General features: G+C 38.5%; 1 protein-coding gene and 1 long non-coding RNA gene across 5 annotated transcripts in view; one reads left to right on the forward strand and one right to left on the reverse strand.

Moving 5' to 3' along the window:
- Positions 1-1,119: 1,119 nt before the first annotated feature.
- On the reverse strand, positions 1,120-5,472 carry LOC142363396 (uncharacterized). The gene is made up of 3 exons (XR_012765724.1): positions 5,195-5,472; positions 3,011-3,121; positions 1,120-1,212 (listed from the first exon to the last, which is right to left on the reverse strand). It is a non-coding gene; the product is annotated as an uncharacterized LOC142363396 (long non-coding RNA).
- PRKCZ (protein kinase C zeta) overlaps positions 5,462-25,289 on the forward strand; it is a 60,678-nt gene continuing 40,850 nt past the window's right edge. The window contains exons 1-5 of one of the 4 annotated variants that reach the window (XM_075437651.1): positions 5,462-5,555; positions 6,852-7,054; positions 10,664-10,785; positions 14,719-14,808; positions 15,219-15,269. In XM_075437651.1, the coding sequence (XP_075293766.1) occupies positions 6,984-7,054; positions 10,664-10,785; positions 14,719-14,808; positions 15,219-15,269 (334 nt within the window). In that variant the 5' untranslated portion in view covers positions 5,462-5,555; positions 6,852-6,983. Of the gene's footprint in view, positions 5,556-5,727; positions 5,960-6,851; positions 7,055-10,663; positions 10,786-14,718; positions 14,809-15,218; positions 15,270-18,888; positions 19,064-25,289 lie in introns of those variants that run through there. The other 3 variants (XM_075437650.1, XM_075437652.1, XM_075437653.1) reach the window with 3 other exon arrangements.

Consider the following 25,289-nt stretch of genomic DNA (forward strand, 5'->3'; position numbering starts at 1 on the left):
CAGTTCGACATGAAAATCTCAAAACAATGAGCAACCTACGAACATGCCTGCTTTAGTCAAACACTGATCATCTGATGGTACATTGGCAAAACTTTGAACTAACTTGAGACATCCTAGCACATTTTTGTATGCATCACTAAATTTCCTTGAAAAATTCCCTTTTATTGCCATAACAGTTCCTCAGTGAGTATCCCCTTTCAGTCAAGATCCCTTGGTTCCTCAAACCTCGGGATTCAAGAGTATCAGTCAAAAACAATTTTGTGATCTGAGCTAGAGAAAAAATAAACCTTGCTAGTCAATAACTCTGCTTTTCTGTGATGATTCTCAATTATTTTTATGTGATATCTTGTTTCAGACCATTCTTCATATGATTTTATAACCCTTTCTCCATTAAATGAACATTTAAATATGGCAAATATCCAAGTGACAATGTTGCATAAGTGTTTCAGAAATATTTAAAGACTCGCCCCACTTGTGACTTCTCGTTTTAACCAAAGCTGCTGTTCACAGGAATAAGCCACCATGTAAGTTTACTAATCCAACTGCACGAACTTCATATGCTGAAATACAAAACATGGCTTACTGCATTCTACTAAGCAAAACCATTCTTTTTAATGGCTGAAAATTGGCTAAGCTTTCTTTCATGTAACCAAAACACCCAGCACCGTCTTTAAATCTCTCTCCCACTGTTTGTAGCCTGGATTCACAGACTCACTTATTCTGGATCTATGCTTGTTTTTACAATACCAACTTGTGCAAGTGGAAGCCCATAGTATGAATGGGTAAGCATTAGGATACTCATTTTTTTCTTTTTTCTGCAGCAGCTGTCGCTGGCAGAATAACAATAGGTTAATATAAAGCACTAGCACTCAAAAAGATCTGTACATCAAAATGTGAAAAAAAGAACTGCTGATGTTATTTGCAAAGGGAGGTTGGAGCTATTTCGAAAATTTAAAATGCTTTTGCATTAGACAAATGCATCTCTCGGTAGATCAGAAAGAGGCAAATGCACAGTGGAAACAATAGGCTCGAGAGTTAAAATATAATAAAAATTCAATACATACAATCAGTTTCAGGTGTGATAGGTACCTTCCAAAAACATGCATTACTTACAGATTTTAAGCAGGATGAGTAAAGAAGACAAGATAAAATTTGTTTCTGTCTCTTGGTTATGCTCAAGTCCAGCCTGAAGAGAAAATTGTTCCCTCTGACCTAAAAACAAGACAGAAAAAAATATACGTTGTTAGTTTTTTCTCCTGGTTGTGTAGACACTTGTGCAAAAAATACTAGTTACAAGTACTACAGCTGTGATATCAAATTATTTTTAGAGTATTCACCAAGCTAGATAATTTCTCAATCCAGAAATATTCTCATTTCCTCCTGTCTGCAGTGTATAAAACTTTATTTGACAATTAGATGTTTCTTTTGAGTGGTACATGTAGAGAAAATGTCTGAGAGATTTTGGAATCTTATTCCTTTCACTGAAAAGGTTAAAAGATGCTACTTTATTCATATGAATCCTGGTAGAAATTGTTTTGGTTTCATTCTGTGGATGCAGTGTGGTATTCAGGTGCTTCACATCTTTAAGCATGCAGGAAAAGTCATTCTCTGAATAACAGTCCAAGACAGCAAGGAATGTATATCCCTACAACACAATTTTCCTGTGCAACCACAGCCTGTTTCTTTCAAGACACCAACTAAAAAAGGAGAAAAGGAAGCTTACTACATCCTTGTTAGAGGTACTAAAACAGTTGTACTGTGTAGTCGAAGAGTTCCAAACCCACAAAGTAGCAAATGTTTTTTAGAATTTTAAATAGGAAAACACAGCTAGAAAACCTTGCACTGGAGTGAGATTAAGAGGCATTAATACAAATATCTGACGCCTGAAGCAGTACTATAGATTAATGCTATCATTAACCCCAAATATTTTTTTCCCTTTAATTTTTAAAGAACAGTTCTCAACAGCCTGCAGCATTAAAATAAAGAACTAGTACTTATAAGCATTGTATATACAACTGTGTTTCCCAGACAGTTGCCTAGGAATATCTTGCCATCTGCTGGAAACAGGCAGATATACATGCTTAAATAAACACAGGCTTCAAAATTACTATCAGAGACAATAGTGCCATGAAATAATGAAGGAGATATGAAGTTTGGAAACCAACAGTCTGGATGTTCATAACCTTTAGTCAAAACCACAATTCAATAACGAGGTGACATCAGACTACCAGGCTGCAGCAGTTGAAATACCAACACTCGATTCCTTAGCAACTCAGTGTTCTCTACCACTACTATAAATCTGTGGCACAACTGGACACTGAGGTTGAATGTAGTATTACATGTGTGAAACCAGATGATCACCATGGTCATACCTATATAAAACAGGAGTAGCTCCACTGTAGATGAGGCGATGGGATAATAACACAAGCTAACACAGACCCTGACATTCTGACACATTTCACTAAGAACTCTCTCCAAGTTAAGCATGCCCTCCTTAAGACAACTTACAGTAGACCTCAGCAGCTCCTGTCTGCTATTCGTCCTGGTTGCTAATAAGCCACACTGACTTTCAAAAAAACAAAATAGAAAGGCAAATCCACATGGCTGTTTCCAGCAGGAGGGAACTTCTCTTTCTTTCTTACACACCTTAATTACCAATAGTGGTAAGGAAATCACTATTACCCCACCTCTCAAAAAAATTATTTTAGGCCATGTGGCAGAGATTTGTGATTTGCCAAAGCTTATCATACAAAGAAAGGGATCCAAGAATGGGAAACTTCCATTCTGTTGTGTTGGATACGATAGGTTTTGTTTTCAAAACAGAACTGAAATACTTGAAAAACAATTTTTTTTAAGCTTTCTCTTCCTCAAACAGATCAGTTCACTTCATAATCTGCTCTTCAGAGTAACAGATCTGGTATCAAGAGATAATAATGGTTTTAAAAAGAACTAACATTTTAGATGCAATAAATATCTCATTTATACCTGGAATAAAATAAAATTAAATTACCTGTAGGAGCCTGTCAGCTCTTAAAATCGAGGTGTAGTGGACAGCAATATTATAACTTTTTATTAAGCTGAGGTTGGTTTAGTGGACGATAAAAGTGCAATTCCCAGTCACCTGGAAAAAAAAAAGCAAAAAAACTTGGGAATACACTCAGGATTTACAGCTCTGGGACAACATAAGTCAATTGTGTTTCAAAAACAATACACCAGTTACAATGATCATACAATATGTTGCATCTTTAAAACAGTTACAACTCTGTTAGCTAATGCACAGAGCAAAGCCAACATCCTCTCCAAAAAGTGCCATCTGCCCAGAACTGGGAAGCATCTATTAAGAAATTCAAGTGTTTAAACAGCCTTGTAATATAAGAAAATACAAACTAACTCAAAATAAGACTTCTAAAATAACAGCATTAGTACTAAGTGATCAAATACAAAATATCTCTGCAAGACATAAAAATACTATTGTGGAGATTTTCTTCAAGCACTGAAAATGTACCAGATCTTTTGTCCTCAGTAAGTTGTGATAGGAAAAAATAACAACAATAAAGCATGCAAAACCTCAAATCACAGTTCTGAAGAACAGCACTACCTCGTATCCCTCAATCCAACAACTCAAGGAGCTGAAGCCATCTAATTGACGCGACAGGGAGATCAAAGTCTAGCTCAGCCTGAAAGAACTATGTTTGTAGTCATATCTAATATAATGTTCTCCATTTTAGGCAGAGGAAATCTGGAACACATAGAGATTTAAGGCCCCGTGTTGAAACCATACTGATAGCTCCCACCAAGATAAAATTAACAGTGGATACACAAATAATTCCAATAAAAGAGTGATAAATGAAATAATTTCATGCATTTCTTCGGTGTCAGAGAAAATATCTAGACTGACGAGAGTAAGTTTTGCCACATTACTGCTACTTAAATTAGTGTTAACTATTATTTATTTGCATTTTGGAAGATTGTAGAAGCACCAAAAAGCGGGTCAGGGCTACACCAATGCCAACTCATGAACACATACACACCCACAAACCCCCATAAAGACAATATGAACGTGCTAAATGGTGTCTAAAAAGAATTTGATGTAAGTGTAAGCAAGGTAGTAGCAGGAGACTGAGGATCGTTGTTTGGGGTTTTTTTTTTCCATTTTCAAAATACAGATTATGACTGCTCAACTCCAGGTAGTCAAAAAAGTCTAACAGTTGTGACACCTTGCTTTGGTTTGTTTTTCAAATTTGGTGGGGTACTGTTGCCCAGTGGCGGACATAACTAGATCAACAACAGCCCCAAAGCAAACCTTTTGCTTGGATAGCTTATTTGCTTGGAAAATAGCTGTCTGGCCACTACAAGCAGCATTTCCACTAGAGGACTCTCGGAGTTAACTATCCCACACCTTCGTCTCTCAGCGGGCAAAGCCCCAGCCTCCTCCTTCACACAGGAGACGGCTTCGCCTCAGCCACAACTGATTCACAGTGTGAAAATCAAAAGATCGAAGTATCATTCGGAAAACAAAAACAAAAAAACAAAACAGCATTAACCATTTCACAGACTTGCTCTTGTGAAATCGTGGTTAATTCCACAATATAAACACAACGTTTTCCGCCGTTTTTCTCTCTCCCCTTCTGTCGGGCCCCTCAAAAGTCGGATATTGTTTGTCTCTGTTATTTCATTTCCTTTTTATTTTCCTGGCAGTGGTTTTCCCGCTTTAACAGCTTCGCGTGAAACCTCTCGAGGCTGGATGCTGTGTTTACACCCACGGGAGATCACACTCCTGGGCAAGCGACATTTCCCAGGAAGCGATTCTGACACTTCGGGTGCGGCAGCCGGGCCGGCGCGGGCAGCGGGGCTGGCAGGGTACCTGGTTTTGGGCCCTGGGAGCTTTCGTTCGTTTGAGGGGGGGTGGTTTGGGGTTTTTTTGGAGAGCGATCGAGCGCTGCGCCTGGGGACGACCCCGGAGGACCTCCCTCTTCCCCGCAGGCCTCTCCCGGCGGCGGCCGCCGCGGCTGCCGGGCTCCGCTCCGCCCCTCGCCACAGCACCGCCCCGGCCCAGCCCGGTGGCGGCCCCGGTCGCCCGCCCCGCTGGCGGAGGAGCCCGCCGCTGCCACCCGAGCCACCCGGCTCCGAGGGCGAGCCCGGCGAGGCCGCACCGGGGAGCCAGAGGCCTGCGGCGCTGGGGACAGCTCACTACCTCTTCAGAGGGCTCCGGGGGAAGGCGGAGGCGCAAACTCGCTGCCCCCGCAGCGCGGTAACGGTCGCACCCGCCTCTCCTCTCAGGGCCGGGGCCTCTTTCCGTCACGACTCTACCGCGTCTCGGAGCGCGCCACGGGCACGGCGGGGCCCCGGCGAATCGCGGCGGCGGCGCCGTGAGGGCGGGGAGGAGGAGGGCGGCCCGCCTATCCCCTCAGCGCCCATCGCCTCACCGCCGGTCACCCCGCCCGCCACCCTCGCGGGAGGGGCGCGCTGGCCGCTTCCTTCTCTGATTGGCTGCAGGTGTTCTCCTACCTCTTCCTCGCTCGCTTTTGATTGGCTAAGATGCCCCTACTCGCCAGGTAACGGTTCCCGGCCTATGATTGGTTGTGGGTGGGCGGGATCCTTTTGGGGATTGGCTCCAGGTGAGTCGGAGCTTCCTATTGGCTGGCAGGTAGTATAGGAGGTGTTCTATTGGCTGTTGGCGCTAACCTTCTTAGTCCGCCATGTTCGGCACGGTGGCGCCTTTGCCCGTAGTCCTGGCGGGAGCGGCGCTGTGAGGGGCGGCGGTGGCTGAGGGGGACCGGGTGGCGGCTGAGGGAGAACCGCCAGCTTCTTCCGCCGCCGTTCTCCTGCGGGGACCCGCCGTCGGGGAGGGCGGCGGGGAGTCGAGGTCTGGTCCTAAACTTCCTCACGGGACTTTGAACAACTTCAGGCCGTGGAGGTGTAGCCGAGCGCGGGCACCGGGCAGCGCGCGTCCCCTCAGGTGCGGGGCGTCCCCCGCTCTGGCGGGAAGCGGGACCGGGAGGGGGGCCCGGTCTCTGGGGTGGGAGCTCCCTCGGTCGGAGCAGGTGGGAGGAGGGGGCAGTCCCGAAGGCGTTGGGTGGGGAGCCCGGAGGGAGCCTGCTCCGCCCCGCTGTCGCGGCACGGAGCGCGGCAGCAGCCAGCAAAGTTACGGCGGGGCAGCGTGGCCTCCCCATCGCTCCTCACCCGCCGTGTGTGGAAGGGAGTCCCGGGGGTCGGACGGGGAGGGCTGAGTGTTCCTCCGGGCTCCCCGGGCGAGGAGGGGTCGGGAGTCGAGGTCTGGAGTCTCTCCCCGGTGCCTGTGGCAGCGGCGTTGGGGAGCTCCCCGGGTATATGTGCGTATTGATATGTGTGAGGTGGTGGTAATTTTGAATAAACGGGATGCTTGTCATTTCCGGTCGTGAAGGTAACTTAAACTGCCCCTTGGAGTTCCTCTGCTGCTTTTCTCGGGTAAATTTGTAACCAACACTAATTGACAGCAGTATTCCATGTATATAAAAACTATTTTGAATTGAAATCCTCTACTCTTTGGAAGAAAAGAGTCAAACTGCATTGATGAATAAGTAAAAATTTCTTTGGTGTATGTCTGGATAAGAGGGAACTGTTGGTTGTTTTATTAAAAATCATCCTTAAACGCTTGGAATATTTCTGTAAAACTAAGTTGTACACGGTATTATTAACTCATATCATTTAATTTCTGTGCAGGTCAATAGTCTTGTATATTTCCCTCTTGATTTCTTGCTGTTCTATGTAAAGCTATGTGTGTTTATGAAACTTAACACAACTCATTTGTTTAGTAGAGCTTAGTAGAGTGTGTGTATATTAATCTGTATTCTGTCTTTCTTTCTCTGCAGCTGGATTCAAAATCATCTGGAGGAGAAACACATGTCTCATCTTAAGCTGTTTGCTTCTGAATTGAGTTATCTGTCTTGAATGAACTTATTTCTATATATTTATAATTTCGTTTAGACTGCTAGATACAGACCATGCCTAGCAGAATGGGCTCAAAAATTGATTTGAACAAAGACTTCATCAGAGTAAAAACACACTATAGTGGGTAAGTCACCATGTTCTCTCCTCTGTATTATGTCCTGTTGAATTTTGAAGCCTACTGAGCAGGAGTTCGTGGTCTGACCTAGTGATAGAGTAACTCAGGGTGTTGGTCTATTTGTAATTAATGACAGATCAGGTGGGTAAACTTCAATTTCTAGCTGTACTACTGACTTGAATTCTTTCCTTATGCGGAGTCATTGATTTTTATTTCTTTGTTTTGCCACCTGTAAATTTGAAGTCTAGTAGAATCTGTTAATTTACAGTTCATTTATCTACAGGTTAAATTTTCTTATGAATATTTGCTTAGTAAAAGCGTGGGCAAGCTTTTTTAGCAGTGAGAATTCATGTCAAAACTCATGCTGTAACAAAATACAGAAATTTGCTACTTGAAGAAAAACTTTACACAAGTCTGTGTATGAAAGTAAATGGGACTGCATGCTGTGGTTTGTTACTGCTGCTCGGTAATTTCTAAAATGTGTTCTTAATAGTTAATGCAGATCGGTTGAGTTTTGTTGTTACTAATCTACACCATGGTTTTGCTTTGGTTGTTTAATAGATGCATGTAAACTACTTTATGAACTATGGGTGAAAGATTTGTACCATATATTTGCCACTATTAATAATTATTTTCTGCTCCATAATTTTATCGTATGTCTTTGAATCATGTCATGCATAGGCTTAGGTTGAAAAGAACATCTGAACTTCAAATACTTGTGTGATGCTCTTTGAGATGCATGAGTATGCATGCTTCTCTGAAACAGCAATAGGAGAGCTGCCTTACCTCTGTAAGGGAAGGCACTATAAACACAAGTAGAACTTAGGGTAAACAATTTGGAATAGCTTGCTGGCAGATAGTGTTGATATTAAGTCAAAGAAGTCTGTCTGTAGAATTTGTCTGCACAGAAGTGGAGGAGGTGGTAGTACTTGTGTCACTATTAGAATTCATGTGTAATTGTTATGATGTTTAGCAATAAACTACTGCTGTAGTTTCTCCTGAAACACTCTGTTCAGTAATTTCCATTAGCTGTGAAGTCTATGTATGTCAGCTGACAAAACAAGAGTTCCAAACTCAGTGAATTTTGTTTTTTCTACTGATCAAATTCTGTAAGAGCTGACTATTTTTGGCATTATAAACTATATAACTGATTATCTCACTATCTGTATTAAAGTCCTGCGCTTGCCTTTTGAACGAATTTGACTAACTGCAGAAAATCATTGATGCTGAACAACTTTAGAATTAAGGACAGGCTTGTTCAGGTAGCTGCTAGAACATTAAAATAATAATACAACATATTATTTTGAAATCCCAGTTAAAAATCTAAGCATGAGGAAGTTCTAAAACTCATGAATGTTGAGTCTATCTCTGTGGAGTCCTAGTATCTTAGGTATTCATGTTTCTGGGTGTGACAGAGTTCCTAACATAGCATAGTATAAATAACTGCGTAAGTAGATTGCAAGAGAAAGTAAACTTGTGTAATATCTGGTTTATGCCTGCTTACTTGAAATCGTTTCATTTAAATAGTGGTGATGCAGTATCACTTGCTGTATGTTACCTTGGTTCTATATGGTGACACTTTTAATGCATCACTCTGAATGATTGTCTTGCTAGAACAGCTCACAACTTGCTGGTCATTAGTTCTTCATATTACTTTGTAGTCCAGTTTCAGATACCTGACAAGAAAGCGTCCTGTGGGATTCTTTAGTGTCAAACAATGAACGATTTTCATTTATGTGCGCTACGATTGCCTAATGTGTCTCTACAGACATTAAGATTAAACACAGTAAATCTCAAAGGAACATGGACATTATTGAGACAATGATTTGAATAAATCTCATTAATGTTTGCATCTGCAACAGGTGCTGTTTAGCATACTTCACCTGTAGTTTGTTCAATGTCAAGTTTATTAATTTACATGTGGAATGGTAGTGCCATCTGGTATAATAATTTTAACAATAAGGCTGATTAGTATTTGTCAGCTTTAGTTGGAATTTGTAGTGTGCATAGTACAGTATTGTCTTACTGCAGAATTTCAGGTTTTGGATATTATTCAGGTACTTGTGGAAGTGTGGTTGTCCAGAGTTACCACAGATCTACTTAATGCACTGCCACCACAAGCCACTCCTTAAATCAAGCAGATGTCAGGAGCTGCATTTGTTAGTGACCTTGTCTTGGTGCAAGGCATTGCACGAAACCTCAAATGCTGGTTTGCCAGCTGTCTTGGTCTCTTACTTTCATAAGTGCATAAAATGAAACTTTTTTGACAGGGAGATGTCCTTAAACTCAGCCTCACCTGACAGCTCAGTATTGTACAATATGGTTTTACAAGTTGGCAGTTAGTATACATACTACTTTTTCCATTGTTATTCAGAAGAATTGCTAAGTTGCAAGTTGCTGTTCTTTGAGAACTTCATGAATTGTAGATTAAAGGTACAGTTAAAAGGGTAGCAGTGCTTTTAATCTGAATTTGAAACGTAGTACAGATCTTTAAAGTGATTGTTTTAAAGCTTTGCTTACTGTAATTTTTCTCAGCAAAGGCAGAGTGCAAAGTTATGAATGCATTTCATTTAAAATCCGTGTCATAGAATTTAAGATTCTGAATTCAGTCTAGTACCTTTCAGCTTCTGGTTAAGACATAAGTAGGCAGAATATATAATACAATGTGTTTTCTAAAATGACTTGTCGCACTATGAAAACAGGAAAACTGTATCAGTCATGTTGGCAAACTTCTGGTATACTTACTGTATTAAACTAAGAGGGGAAACAATTATATATGCCAGTAGCCATTAACTACAGAACTGTTTCCTACTTATCCCCTAGAATGTTTTGAAAGCACTGAGATGACTTAAGTGCTTTTTCTTTCCTTCTGCCCTTGTTTAATCGGTTAGTTTCATTGAGTCTGTCATTTGAAAAATATTCAGAAAGCAGGAGGAAGTCTAGTTTGTATCTTCAGATTTTGTTTTGCATAATCTTTTCTTTTTTTATCTTTGTCCTGCATTGAAAGTGTTGTGTGGACTTTCATTGTGTTAAGAGTTATTCTCACAAATGCCTGAGCATACTGTATGGTTTACATTAATAGAGTTCAGTATTGGGTTCATGTTCTCAAATCATGACAAAGGTAGAGCACAAAAATGCAGAATTTCAGGTAGTTTATCTGAATTTTCTTGTAATGATATCTTTTGAGAATTCACCTCATCAAAGCTTTCTCTCTAACAATGTAGCAGATGTGAGGAAAAAACCTACATTTTAAAAGGGTTTGACAGTAATTGAGATTCTGCTTATCTTGTGATGGAAGAAGTACCAGGATAAAATGTAATTCCTACAAAATCTTACATTTTTTTTCAACACTTCAAACACTAATAGCTTATAATAAGGGAACTTGACTCACTCAAGTACACATACATAAGGATAAATCATTAATACAATTAATTTGTCCATACTAAAGTATTTTTAAAAGTTAAACACTGAGATGTTATCCTATTGGCTTCTGGCAACTAATTTACATTAGTGGGAGCATTTAATATAAGGAATGCTGGTTCTGTATGTATCATTTTGCAGCTTGGGGTCCGTAGATGGATATTTTCTGACAAAAGCTTATGGTTTCATTTCATGCAGGGACATCCTGATAACAAACTTGGATGCATCAATGAGCTATGATGAGCTTTGTGATGAAGTGCATGAGATGTGTAATTTACAACAGGAACAGCCAATTACCCTCAAGTGGATTGATGATGAAGGTACTGTACTGAAATACTACTTAGGCATTCTTGGTTTTATTGTTCATTGTGGTACAAAGAAGGGGCATTGAGGAAACTTGTATAAACAAGTTTCATATTGTGGAGTAATTTTTCATTTCTAAATACCAGGATATATAACCCTGTCTTATAAAGCAGGGGGCTTGGAGGAATGAGCCTCAAAACATTGGGGTTTTACTGTACTTGAATTCACTTGTGTAGAGGTAAAGGCTTTGTGGAACTTTTATTTTACTGTTCCGTACTTAAGTTTGTTTTAACTTCAGACTTCAGGAGCTGAGTGACACCTTCACTCATTTGCTTGCCTTCAGTGTATTGTGATGTACTGCAGTTCACGTGTTCTTGGTTAAATGGATTTATGGATTAATTATCTAGTTTTAACTAAAATAACCCTGACAAGGTAATGCTAATGATCTGAGCACAAGCAAGCAACAAGAAAATGGTGGAGCTGACACTTCTTCTGCTCCTAAGTATGAACTGTCAGCTACGCTACAGGGTGGAACCAATGACTATCTGATCAGATCTGATAAGAAGTGAGTCAAACAGATTCAAAGTTATCAAGAACAGTATTTGAATTGTGTTTACATCTGCTATTTTAAATGATGAACCTCACCCTAAGTGTATGTTGTGTTTTGAGACAATAGATAATAATATTATGCATGATTAGCAAGGCAGTTAAAAACTAAGTATCCACAGCAAGAAGACAAGCCTCTACTTCTTCCCCCCCCCCCCCTTATGTTTTAAGTTTTGTGATACTCAGTTTGGTACATTACAAAACTTCACTAAACTTTATGTTAAATTCTTAAAAGTAACTTCTGAGGCTTCTTACTTAATAGGAAGACAAAAAGCGGCATATCACTGGGAAAACACTTGTTTTTCTTGTCATGTTAAATATGCCTGGAATAATATACAGGAAAACAAGGAACAAACTGAAATGCATTACTTTGTAAGAAAATACTGTTGGAAGGTACGTAGAAGATATTGCTGAAGGTTTGAAGAAACAAGTGTTAAAACAAACTATGCTGTGTGGGAAGTTTGCTGTATGGTTGGATGAAAGTACAGATGTTTCTAACATATCTCAGCTTATGGTATTTGCTAGGTTCTGTTTCAATAATGAGGTATGTGAAGATGTAGCTTTTGTGAGTCACTGAAGGAAAGAAATATGTACTGGAAAAGATACAATCTCAACCGTAAATTATTTTAATAAAAATAATGTGTTACGGAAAAGCTGTAAGCCTCCACAGATGGAGAGACTGATTTGACTGGAATAAAAAAGGATTCTGGGGTAAGGTTACTGCGAGAGCACTGCACGTGAAATTCATCCCCTGCATTGTTCATGAACAAGCTTTTGCAGCAAAGGATTTGGAGCAGAACTGCACACAGTGCTACAAAACTAATTGCACTGACATCCTGTAAAACCAAGAGCTTTAGATAGTACAGAGTTTATGGTACTTATTACTAATTTGGGGTGTGACCTTGAAACTTCTTTACCTCTCAGAGGGTAGCTGGTTATCTTGCAGGAAAGTGCTTAAGAGTTGTTAAACTTAAAGATGTTATGCATTTTTCTTTTACAAAAAGATAAATGTTCCAAATATGTGGACATTATCTGATGACAAGTGGCTGTCAGTAGTATGCTACCTAGCAGTTATTATTTAAAAAAAAAAATAAACAAAACTAACCCACTTAATGCCAATGACTGATAAAGTAACTGCTTTTCAAAAGGAACTCATGCTACATGGAGAGAGTATTTTGAAAATGGCCATTGGAGATATTTCTGTTGTTCCGTCTGTATGCTTAAACTTGGAAACTGAATTTTCTAGCCTGTTAAAAACTCTTCCGAAGACTTGCAGTGGGTTTTGAACCAATTAGTTAAAAATACAGCATGTTCAAATTAGTTAGCAAGAACAGCTGATGAACATCAGGGAAGACAAAAAGTTATTAACTGAATGCCAACAAAACTTTTGCAGAAATGGTGGATAGGATTGAAGAATGAGTGTTAAGATTCAGTAAGCGCAACCAGCAATGCATTTCTTTCCTTTGGATCTCAGTGTTTTTGTGAGGTGTCTTTTTTTTTGACTAACACCATTAAAACCAAGTCTTGAAATAAACTGAGCCTAGAACCAGACTTCTAAATCACCATATCATAAAATGTTAAAGCAAGGTTTTCAAAAGTCATGAAGCATGTTTAATCACATAGCATTCACTAAAAATATTTTAAATTAATTTTTAATATTTTGAGAAGTATGCTATTGTACCATTAATAATATTTTGAATTTTTTGATATTTGTCTCATTCTATTAAAATTACTATCTCAAGATTTTTATAATATAATTAATAAATAAACATACTGGGGTTATGTGCTTAAGTTTTAGAGATGGGATGTGCTGTCAAAAAAGTTGAGACTGCTAGTCTAGAGGTTATCCTGGGCTGTTAAAACAGTATTTCTTTCTACCAGAGAGGTATTCCTGTATTATATTCCAATTCAGATGTTTAACATCACGTAAAAATGTCCTCACTTAAACTGATCAGGATTTGTAACTTGGAAAGGTCAACTTTGGAAATATAGGGCTCGATAATATGTATGTTCTGGCTCAGCTCCAGTTTTACCAAGAACCTTTTCCAGTGCTTTGTTTCTCTGGCACCAACAAATTAATTCAGTGGCTTTTCTATGGAACCTCACCAGTGTGTCCCATTGTTACTTCCCAGTCCTGCTGAGGTCCAGTCTGTTAGCTGGGAGGAGCTGTCTTTGAGCTGTCTCCCCGTCAGAAATGTAGTTCTTTCTTCTCACTGCTTAAAGGCTAGTAACCATACCACAAGTAGTTTTTAGTCTTCCAAATCTTACTAGTTAATAATGTTTTAGGGTTACTCTCGTCTGACTGAATATTTGCCTTCCTGTGTGTTTTCTGAAGATGAAACTAGTGGTGTGGATAAGGCATGGTACTTGAGCCCAGGCCTTAGTGTGTGGCAATACTTGTGTCTCCATTTCTTTTATTCTTTTCCCCGTGAATTTCGTCCTGAATGATATCTTGTGGTTTGAGGGGTTTCTGTTTTATCGATTTCAATAGGAAGGCTCTTTAGAGTATGCTTTAAATGGTGACTGGCATGTTGCCTTTTTGAGAACTTTTAAAAGCTCTGTTTGTTGAATCTGCTACTGCAGAATGTGAGTGCAGAAGACGGTCGTGGAAACTGAATGATATCTCTTTTTTCTGAAAGAGGGAGGGTTGTTTATCGCTAGGCAGGTTTCATGATTTTTTTTCCATTTGCTTTTCTTCTAAATCAAAGTTTAAGAAAAGTGAACCTATTTTCCTCAAAATGTACAAGCCAACCCTGAAAATTTTAGAGGCTTTTAGAGAGAAATTAATTTTACATGAATAATCTCTACATTAGTGTTGGCATATTTGTATCACATCCATAACTTTCATATATGTATCTTATTTTTTACCCTTTTAACCATAGATTGCTTTTCTGTCAGCCTAGCAAGAGAGACTCAACTAGAATTTATGTGTACCTTTATAACTTGTAAGCTGTCATATCATGGTTCTGCAGTCAATGAAGTTAAGGTAGTAAGATAATGGGCCGTTTAACAAAGGGGGAATTAATTTTGAATTAAATTATCAGGTTACTAGGAAGCAATCTCGCTTTTTCTGCTGTGTGTTAAAAATCTTTAAGCATATCTGTTCACTTTTGTGTTTTTTTTTTGTCCCCTTGCAAACCCATGGAGTATATATCTATCTACTCAGTTTTGATAAAATCAAAGAAAAATTGTGATATATTTTGGCTTTGGTCAAAATGCCAGCTGAATATTAGACGATTGAAAGAAAAGCAGTGCTGGAGGCTGGTACATTTCTTACTGACTAATGGGAATTCTCCACTGAATTCTTCAGTTGTAAATTTGCCTGTGTATTGCTTTTTTGTTAGGTGACCCATGTACCATCTCATCGCAGATGGAACTGGAAGAAGCCTTCCGACTGTATTGTCAAAACAGAGATGAAGGGCTGATTATTCATGGCAAGTATTACACAGTTCAAGAACCTGTATGCATTTGTTGATAATAATAGTAAAGGCTTCTTCACTGTGAGACTGGAACAACTCCTTTGCCTGCCAGATAACGTTCTTTATGTAGATAGAGCCCTAGAGTTTGATGTTGTGGGAAAGAAGTGTTCTTTTAGGGGTGGAGCCCAAAGCTGAAGCTATGCAGTAGGCTTTGAGGGGGTTCTAGGTTCTAAACTGCACAGATTTCTTAATGCTATAGTCAAGTATAAGATCTTACCAGTATGGACCCAAATTTTGATGGTTATTTGTCACATGGAATTATTTAAAGGCTTCCAGAAATTGTCTTTGTGTAAATATATTCAAGAATCAAGGAAAAAGTACTGCTAAGAATCTTTTCACTTAAAAATCCAATGTTTTTGTTTTAGTTTTCCCAAGTATTCCAGAGAAACCTGGCATGCCTTGTCCAGGAGAAGACAGTGAGTACTAAAATATTATCAAATTTTAGCTTAATTTTTTCAGTCACATGGAAAACTATATATCGAAAGATTTTCACAGCTAGTGTTATGTACGTGTGCATGTATTGTTGTTTTTTAATTGAATGTAACATGTCTGACATTTTATTGACAGAAATCATATAAATCAACATTGTAGCACTGTTTTTATGTTTCTGAGGATTAATACTGGTTTCCAGTAGCTAATACATTGGCAGGTGAAGAGGTCAGGATTTTAGATGTTTGAATGTGGTGGTCTGCTTTTGTGGTTCTTTTGGTTTCTTAACTTGCAGGGGAAAGTAGTGATGTACTGAAGAGGGAGATACAGTAGTGGGCCCAGTCTTGTTTAACTTCTTCATCAATGACCTGGATGAAGAGTTAGAATGTACCCTCAGCAAGTTTGACGACACAAAACTGGGAGGAGTGGTAGATACACCAGCAGGCTGTGCTGCCATTCACCGTGACCTGGACAGGCTGGAAAGTTGGGCAGAGAGGAACCTGATGAGGTTCAACAAGGGCAAGTGCAGGGTCCTGCACCTGAGGAGGAACAAGCCCATGCATCAGTACAGTGTAGAGTGTTAATACTCCCGTGTAAGTCTTCAGACTGTGTTCTGTGAAACAGCTGTCTTTCAATAAAGACAGAACGGTTGATTTTATTTAAATTTCTAACCTTAGGGTGCCTCCCCCCCTTAATTCTGCAACTAAGAATGGAACAACCAAGTCTGCCATTGCTACAGTATGTGGGGCTATTTCACAACATACTGATGTCTATTTTGTTTCTTTTTTTCTGCCTTGCCTCTAATTTGTTGAGTGAAAACTGTAGGGAGCAAATTCATATGGGCACACGTGCCACTCTGCTATCCCAATATAAGAACAGAAAGAACCAGCTGACTCTAGCTCTGCTGCCGTTCCTGTAGCTGTTTACAGAGGGAAGGAGGAGATACTTGTGTTGTCCCAAATAGAATTATTTGCCCTTATTTGTGAAAACACAAAGCAAACTAATGTGAAATACTGTCAAGAAAAGTAAGCTAACTGGAGGAGAGAAAAGGCTGTTGTGTAAAGGGGTATCTGTGCAAATAATGTGGCATAATAAAGTTCACTGCAATTTAATGATCTAATTAAAAGTGTAGATATTTTAGTAGAAAAGTTTTCTGTGTTAATTTGTAGGTGGTGTAGTTCTCTCAAGCCATAAGATGAACTGCAGAAGCACACAGATTAGTGTGGCTCAGATGACCTGGTTATTCTGTCTGTAGGGTATTTCTCCCTGCATGGTTTTACAGGTCATGTTGAATCCTACATTGGTTGTTTAAAAAGCCTGTTTAGTGGGATGTTCTTGGTAAGATATTTGTAGTCAGGTTTCTTGTAATTGAATTAGTTAATTCAGTACATATTGCCTCTTTGCATCCACGGGACCTGCATGGAAATCTGATACTGGGGCCTAGCTGTACCTATTTTCAAATTGTTTTACAACAGATCTGTTAAATTGTATTGGTCCTAATTTAGCGTAAACCAGCGCATTCAGTGTTATTGCTTGTTAGCTCAAGGCATACAACAAACATCTGCATTGCACTTAGACTGTATGGAAACATTTTTGATAGCGGTGATGTAGTTTATTTAAAGGACTGTTTATTTTGACAGGACTAAAATATTGTTCTTCAAAAATATTCAGTATGTTTCAAATTCTTGTTTTATGTGGCTTTATTGGTGTAGTTACGTTCATAGGAAGTCATTTTAAGAAATGAGAATATTACATGTACACTTTTCTGGAGCATCATGCTTATGCTATAAAGGTGCTTATGAGTTTGCCTCAAGTTATTTCCAGAGGCAAATAAACAGTTAACTAGTTGCTCTGTCCAAAATGGGCCTCTACTTAAACTAGCAGTCTCTAAGTGTGGACTTCCAGTTTGTTACAGAACTGCAGACAGTTTGAAATTGAATTTGTAAACAGAACTATGGAATGGCTAAATAATTTCATTTGCAATATATTGCTCAGACTTGTTCATGTTAGGTCATGGAGTGACTATTTCTAACAGTATGTGATCTTCTTAATTGCAAACATTTTGAGATGAATTTCTGTAGAATTGTAGGGTTTTTCTTTCCAGTTCCTTAAAGACAATAATGCTTTGGAAGAAGAATGCAGAAATATATACTGAATGTTTTGCATTTATGTTGGTATCTAATAATATAATTGCTAGCTGTCCTGGACCTTTGTGAAATTGATACAGTTTTGAGGTTGTACCAGCCAGCAAAGCTTGAAATAAATGCACATAATCCATAATGGAATAAACCATATGACTAATATTTTAATTCTGTTTGCATTCCTTAAGAAAAGTTCTTTCTGTGCTTGAAGAACCTACCTTTTTATATTGATGTGATGCTGTCTGCAAGATAGAATTTGCAGTCTCCAGCATCTGAACTTGTGTTGTGTCTATTCCTTTTGCTCCTGAATTTTTGTACTACTGTTTTTTTTTTTTTTTTTTTTTTACTTCAGACCCAGCTTCCACTATAAACGTACAGCTGCTGTTGTAGGAACAGCACCTTTTACCTTCAGCAAGAGAGTTAAGCCATCACCGCAGGCTGGAATGGCAGTGCTGCTGTGTGGGTGAGGTGGCAGGATTTGTAAAACATCTTGCATCTCTTCCCAGATACTGAATGTGACCTCTCATAGGCGTTTCCAGCATCTGCTGACCCGGAGTCTTGCATACTCGATCAGAATGTTTCCTGATAAAGATGGCTGAGTTTTAGGCCAAGTCTGTTGTATTTAAAAATATTTTTACTTTTTTAGTAGATTTGCTATTATTTTGGGATTGATATTAAACAAGGTTGTTTCTGAAATGTTTAGGTGTGTGGTTCTTTTCTGTGTTCGTAAGTGACAGCCTCACTGATGCCCTGATACACAGTGTGCTATCTGATTGGCAGGTTTATAACTTAGTTATTACAGTCTCCGCTTATTTACACTGACAGATCTTGATCTGATTTATCACTCCTGGTGCTGCAGTGCATTGTGTAACAAAGCATGCTCAGCTGAACAATTTCAATCGATTTGTAGGACTTCCCTAATGGAATTGCTGGTTTTATCAGAGAAATACTTGTTTTTGTGACATCAGCTCCTTGACATCCATGCCATGTTTTAGTTTGTGCCTCAGCTGCTAGCTACAGCCTCTCAAGGGAGCCAGTACCACCCGTGCCTGGATGCATGAGGCAGGGATGTGAAAGGGAGAGACGGGGGTAACCAGTCTTCCATTAAATATTTGCTCTTAATGTTTGAGCTGATCCTGCCTATTGTCCTTGGTATCTAATGGTATTCAAATGGCAGCATCAGTGGAATAAAGGGAAAATGTTTCATTTCATACCTACTACATTGTAAAGCGTAAAGAATTACATGCTGAAGAAGCTAAAGAATAAAATCCAGTGAGTAATGCATGCTTTTTCTATAGATTTTATGTATCATCATTGTGATTGCTGTTATGAATTGAGGGCATTGATGCAGTATGTGTGTACGTGTGGTGCAGTAGATAATAGAACTCAGCATTTTGGTTATGATACAGTTGCTTTGCCTGCCACCCTCCTTTGCAGCCATAGATTGTTACAAATGCAGAGATTCCTGCTGCCTCTTATGCATAGGGATGTGGCCGAGAGACCTCTCAGAAATGCTGAGAAAATTGCATTGAAAGGACTCTTGGGGAATGTATTTTAGGAGGAAAAGAACAGAAGAGTGAGTGATGCTGCTGCTGCTAATAAGGGAGATTAATGAAAGATGTATCCAAAAAACCCTGACGGTATGTGTTCAGGGCCTGTTTATTGTAAGATTGCTGATGTAAAGATTAATGATTTAGAAGCATCATTTTCTAAGGCCTTTTTGTTGAATTGTGTTTAGTGGATTGTCTTAGATGGATGTTTTTTAGTTGCAATGTAATTGTTTTTAGTTAAGGTTTACTTAGTTTCTAATATTGTCAGAATAAACTGTGCTAGCACACTTCTGCTTTTTTACATCTGAACAGACAGATAGGTGTATTTAATGTTAAAATTCATCTTGGATTTGGGTAGCTAGTGCTAGCAAATTTTAGGGTTGTTTTGCTGTTGGCTTCATTAAATAGAAGAATGCAGACTAAGAAACCTTTCAACAATTCTGTGAAATAGAATGAATATGTATTTAATGTGCAAGTACTTACGGCATTAGTGTGACAGACTGATGTTCTTATCTAATATTTCTGTCTGATTTTGCTGTCTTTTTAGGTGATGATTATGCTGTGTTGTGGATGTCTCTTATGCTCTTTGTTTATTTGCTCAGTATTTTAGCATTAAGTGTTTGGACTTAATTTTTCCCCAAGCCATCTTTTTTTAAAATTTCATCGTAGGGTTAAGTAAAGGTATCTTACTAATCTAATTATTGTGAGCTATTTTATTGTAGACATAGATACTTGATTTTGCTTTGTGTTCTGCGTGATACTACAAAATAGCTCTAAAAGGCTGCTTGCTACAGTAGTGTGGCCTGTAAATATTTTTGTAGCTCAGAAGGCAGGTTTTTCCCTTCATTTGTTACTGTATTGGCAGCAGTGATTAGGTTATTCAGAGCACGTGAACCAATTTCATCCCCCAATGAAGAAAGGAACTATTGCGACCATAGAGACTGTTCTGAAGACATAGATTGGATTGCACTGGATAATTAGGCAATTTTGAAACTACTAGTAACCCTCTCCTGGATTTTAGTAATTGAACTGACAGAGGGGAAAATTGTAGTATCTTTAATATAAGGTTTATTGTTGCTTAGGCATTGAAAATAGCTGTGTCATAGTTTCTCAAGAATACCTGAAATCTCTTCCTCTGTCTTAAATGTATCACATTTTTTTTCCTGTGGCATATTTGAAAAATACATGTACAGATTATGAGACAGTGTAAGTTACTGAACACAGAATTGTTGTTAAAGGTCTGTTTTGCTTATAATAATTTAATGTTTTTAATTCTGAGATAATTTCAACATTTTTCTTAGCAATGAAACATCCAATGAAGAATAAAGAGCTAGGCCTCCCTTTTGGTAACTGAGGTGTGAAACTATAAAGCACGCATCTGATAGTGGGGTTTGATATCATCCCTTACTTTAAGGTATTAGATATGTTAGCAGATGTTTGTATATCAATTTGTGAATTAAGTAAAAATACAGTGGAATAAGGAATAGTTAAGCTAGTTTTTGAGGTGTCGTAACAAATAGTTTGTGTTCTCTTTTCATTTATTCTATCCCGCTCTCAACTGTTGCTCAGAATGTCATATAGTCATGCAGGAAAGATGTCACCTGGTTTTAGGAAACTTGTCTTGAATGTAATGTCTAGCCACATCCTCCCCCTGTGTTATCTCTTGTACTTCCAATCTATATACTTCTTGTAAGTTGGTAAATCCACTTTTAATACAGAGGCATTTGGGGCAACTAAATTGACAAGAAGGTGCTGAAGCTTTCTGTGTTATTTGTTGGAGTTAGTGGACATCTGCGATCCTGATAAACCTTTGTTAGGCCTGTCTTTCAGTAGCTTGAAAGAGCTATTTAATGTGTAACCCCTTAAATGATATGGTCAAGGTTAATTATATACAATTATACTTGGGACTCTGTACTTTTTGAAATGAGTTCCTCTATGCAAGTTATGGTTTTTAATGTTAACAGAGCCACAGAAATGGGATCTTCAACATTTCTCTCGGATTTTTGAGTTGCTGTGTGAGAAAGGGGATTTTGTTGGAGATTTCAGGTGCTGCTAATTTGAAATGGAGAGCACTTCAGAACTGATAGCAGTTGGCTAGCTGCTGAAGGCTTGCTGTTGGTACAAATCTGGATGGTAAATAAATCTGAAGTAAAAAAGCAAAAGGCAGCTATGTTCAGGTGTGCTGAAAGGGTGGTTTTCAGAAGAGGCATGTGTGAGTCTTCATCACCCCTGTCAGTGCAAGAGTTAAGTGTTGAACAGACTGTGCAGTTCTGCCCTCAAACCACAGGGGGAAGGTAGTGACTTGGTAGTGGAAAAATGAAAAACTGAGATTCTCAATACTGACCAGAAAGTACCTTGTTTCTAATTCTGAAGTTCCATTACTAATTCTTCTGCATCTGTAAGTGCTCATCCTTGATTTATTAGCTGGAGAAATATTTAAAAGGAAACAGTAAACTATTTGAGGGCAAAACTTGAAGATTTTAGTATAGTCCTCTGTAGTTTTACAATAACACATGCTCATCCTAATAATAATAATAATATCAGTGCTATTACATACCACTTCCAATAATTTAGGTTATCTGTCGTGTTCTTCAGTAAAGCAGGTACAGGTTCCCGGTGGCTGGCATAGGACTCCCTGTTCTACAGACTGTCAACTCTGGTAAAAACTATTCTTACCCATAGGGATTGCAAAGAAAGGAAAACCTGAGGGAGCAGTGATAAAACTGATACTGTAGAGCCTGAAACAATAGGTCTGGGACTGGAACTGATCCATTAGTTTCAGGGTGGAATCATTGTTTTTAGCAATAGCACTACAAGCTATCTCAATGTTACTTTAAGCTTGTTAGGCAGAATAGCTATTCATGAAATCATTTTACACAGCAGATCACATCTCGTATACAGATAATGGAGAGCACAGTAGAAATCAAAGCAGCGTGTAAACTTTGCAGATCTGGTATAATTATCTTCCTTTCCCCTGTGGGGTGAGTTGAAGGCCCCCTTCCAAAAGCTAAAAGACAAATAACATCATTAATTTGAAAGGTTTAAATGTGCTTTCTTTAACATGTTAAATGCCATAGCTGTCCATTAACATACCAGATGAAAGGGCAGGTACATAAGTCTGTATCATGTGCAATTTTGTTTGTTTTTTTTTCCCCTCCTGTGAGGATGAGAAGCTCTGGGATGGAGGGTTGTTTTCTTGGGAAATAATAATTCTCTGCATCCTAAAAGAATTAACTAAGCTGGAAGACTTACTTAGTTTGCTATCAGAGTTAGTGTATAATTATTTAATCCAGAATGTAACAGGTATGATTAACTCCTGAAACTATTCAGATTTTTTATTTAGCTACTGTCACTAAATAATAAGTTTAGTGGTACTTCATATTGCTGCAGACTCTACTTCTTATACTATACTTGTGAAATGTGTAAATACTATATCCATATTGTATATAAGGAAGCTTAGGAGGAGTAAAAGCACAAATGGGAGAATGTCTTGGAGATTAGTTTTATTTGTTAAATAATAAAAACTGAGCACAATTTCTAGAACTCGAATTGTGACATGAGAATAGACTTTGTGTGCACTTGATTTCAGCTTGCTTTCCTCCTCATACGAAGCAGAATAAGGCGTTGTGAGGTACAGATGTGTCAAAACTGTCGGACTTAAAAGCGATCGATCTGGAGAGTTAGTCCTGCTGCAAGGTGGTAGTATTGTCTGTCATACCGAGGTATTGAGTACTTTTCTGGGTATAATACTAGCAGGTGACTGATTAAATTGGGAAGAGTTCAGAGAAACATGCTCAAGAGTCTGATTTCTTAGGAAAGATGAAGTACATCTTTATGAAGTAATAGCTCAAGTGAGTTTCATTTCTGGCTTTCCACTGATACTGGAATAATGTAAACATTGGGAAGGGAGATGGAGCTGTTTTGGAGTGGATCATAAGCTGGAGTAATGGGGCCATGCTGTGACGGAAAACAGCCTGACTCAGAAAATGTGTCCTAACACGGAGACTGTAGGGACCAAATAATGGTTTGAAGGGCATCATGAAGGCCGCCTTATAAAAGCTGTATGAAGTTGAAATATGTGTTAAATCCATTTTGAATAACTGGTGGGTTTTTTGAACAGTTTTGTGTTTTTAGTGATCATGTAATCAAATAGGTGTTGATCCTTATCACTTGAGGGCAAATCAAGTAATTCAATATGCACTGGAAGAAAACTTAAATACCATCAATGTAATACAAATGGTAACAACCTAAATAATAGGAACCCCATGATTTTCATGAGAAGTAGGTGTGAACAGGCCATGGTAAAAATCTAGCTTAAGGGGGAGGGTAGCTAATTTTAATTTCTATATCATTCTAAGCAGAAGTTCTGGAAACTTTTGGCAGTTCTGTGACTATCAGACTCATATTCAATAGCAGTTAGAGTTACAAGTAGAATTGTGCAGGTAAGTATGAAAAAAGGGGAAAATGAGGTGTACAAGATGGACCACAGCCAAACCCATGGAAGGGTTTCAATGCAAGGAGAATAAGACTAGGAATTCAACTTGGAGAGACAACTGATTAAATATGATACAATTAATTTGAAAATCACGTGTGGCACAGATTAAGTGCAATCGGTTAACTGTTTCCTACAGGACAAGAAGTGGCACTTTTGAGGTCTGCTAATATGTGTTCTAGGGGATGCATCAGTAGTTAGCTTTCTTGTTTTTCCTCCGACCCTTTTGATAGACATGTTATAACTTACTATTTAAGATACAGAATGAGACTAGGTGAAAATTTGATCTAACCAACTTTTAACTGATCACACTTTAGCAGGCTGGGTTCAATTCCTTCTGATAGCTGTCGAGCTCAGTCACAGAAAGAACTGGAATTCTCACCCCTTCAGACTACCAGTAGATGTCACGTGTACTCAAAGGATTAACTTTTTCTAGAAAATGCATGGTGTCAAGTTTAGATTAAGATTCTCCAGCAAGTCTTCAATCATGCAGGCTACTGATAACATAAAGCAGAACCAAATTCCTGCAGAAAACTTCATTGGGTTGCTCCTCACTTTTTTATTTGCTGCGTTAGGTAATTGCAGATTGTATAGAAAGCAGACGCTTTCCTGTTACCAGGCTTTTATTTATAACAGAAGGTAGTCCTACGTGTATGTACCAAGACATAGAAGTTTATTAAAAAAAAGTGACCTGAAAAGTGGATGCAGATGTAGACTAGAAAAGACAAACGTGTTCCGCTTCAGTAGTCTGGGCTTTGTTGCATTAAGTGCTTGCGAAATACAAATAACACAAGTTTAGCTGAAGCTATAAAATTTGTAGACATGAGAAATGAGTAATGTCTGGATAAAAATAAACCTAAGTAAAGGTGCCAGTTTATTAGCTCAGGTGAGTAGAATACTGCTTAGAGATCTCTTGCATACATGGAGTTTAATACTAAAGAAATGCTTCATCTCATGCTGGAGTTATTTTGCTACATCCTACTTAAATAGTCAGAACTTCCTTTTGATTACTTCATTACTAAGGTAAATTAAAGAATTAAATCATTTAAACTACTGGTTCAGTACTCTTTCAGCTTGGTTAAAAATCTTTTAATGCAGATCTTAATTTATGTTAATAGGACATTAAATTCAGTTTTTTATTGTAGTAAATCTGGTAATCAAAGTGATTTTCATCTTAGAGTGTATGAATGCAGTTACAAAAAAGCCTTTTGGACTAATGTTAACAATACAGTGCAAGCTTAATTTTGTAGTATGTGTAACCACTGTGGTTTTGTAAACAGAGGAGTCAACTACACATCATGAAAGGGGGTAAAGTTTAAAATTGCAGAGAAGACCAAGTTGGAGAAGGGAAAATATGAACTTTTTTTGTTCAACAAAAATGTTAATCACCGTCATAAGTATGGATCCACCACCAATTATCTTTCATCCTCTTTCGTAATATGCTTTCATATCAGAGCAACAAATACAGCGTCATTTTATCCCATGCTCAGGACAGCCTTGCAAAATGTGTGCGTGTCAGACGTCAAGAAGGACGTACAACAGATTGTGGTTGCTGATCTGCAGAGACACTCATAATCAGGACATCTTCACTTCTGGAGTCGCAACCAGCAACTGAATTTAGTGAGGATTTCTTGAGTAATGCTTTGGGTACTTTGCTATGTTGTTTTTAAGTATATTTGATAAATTTTACATAAAACCATAAAATTCTGTTCTTGGATTGCAAAATTAGGATCTGTATAGAAAAGCCATGACCCTTGCATAGAAAAATGTATTTAAGTTCCGAGTTACTACTTCAGCAAGCAAGAAGAATAAGCTTTGGGAAGT

This window comes from Opisthocomus hoazin, chromosome 16 (genome assembly GCF_030867145.1).
Source record: "Opisthocomus hoazin isolate bOpiHoa1 chromosome 16, bOpiHoa1.hap1, whole genome shotgun sequence".
Lineage (NCBI taxonomy): Eukaryota > Metazoa > Chordata > Aves > Opisthocomiformes > Opisthocomidae > Opisthocomus > Opisthocomus hoazin.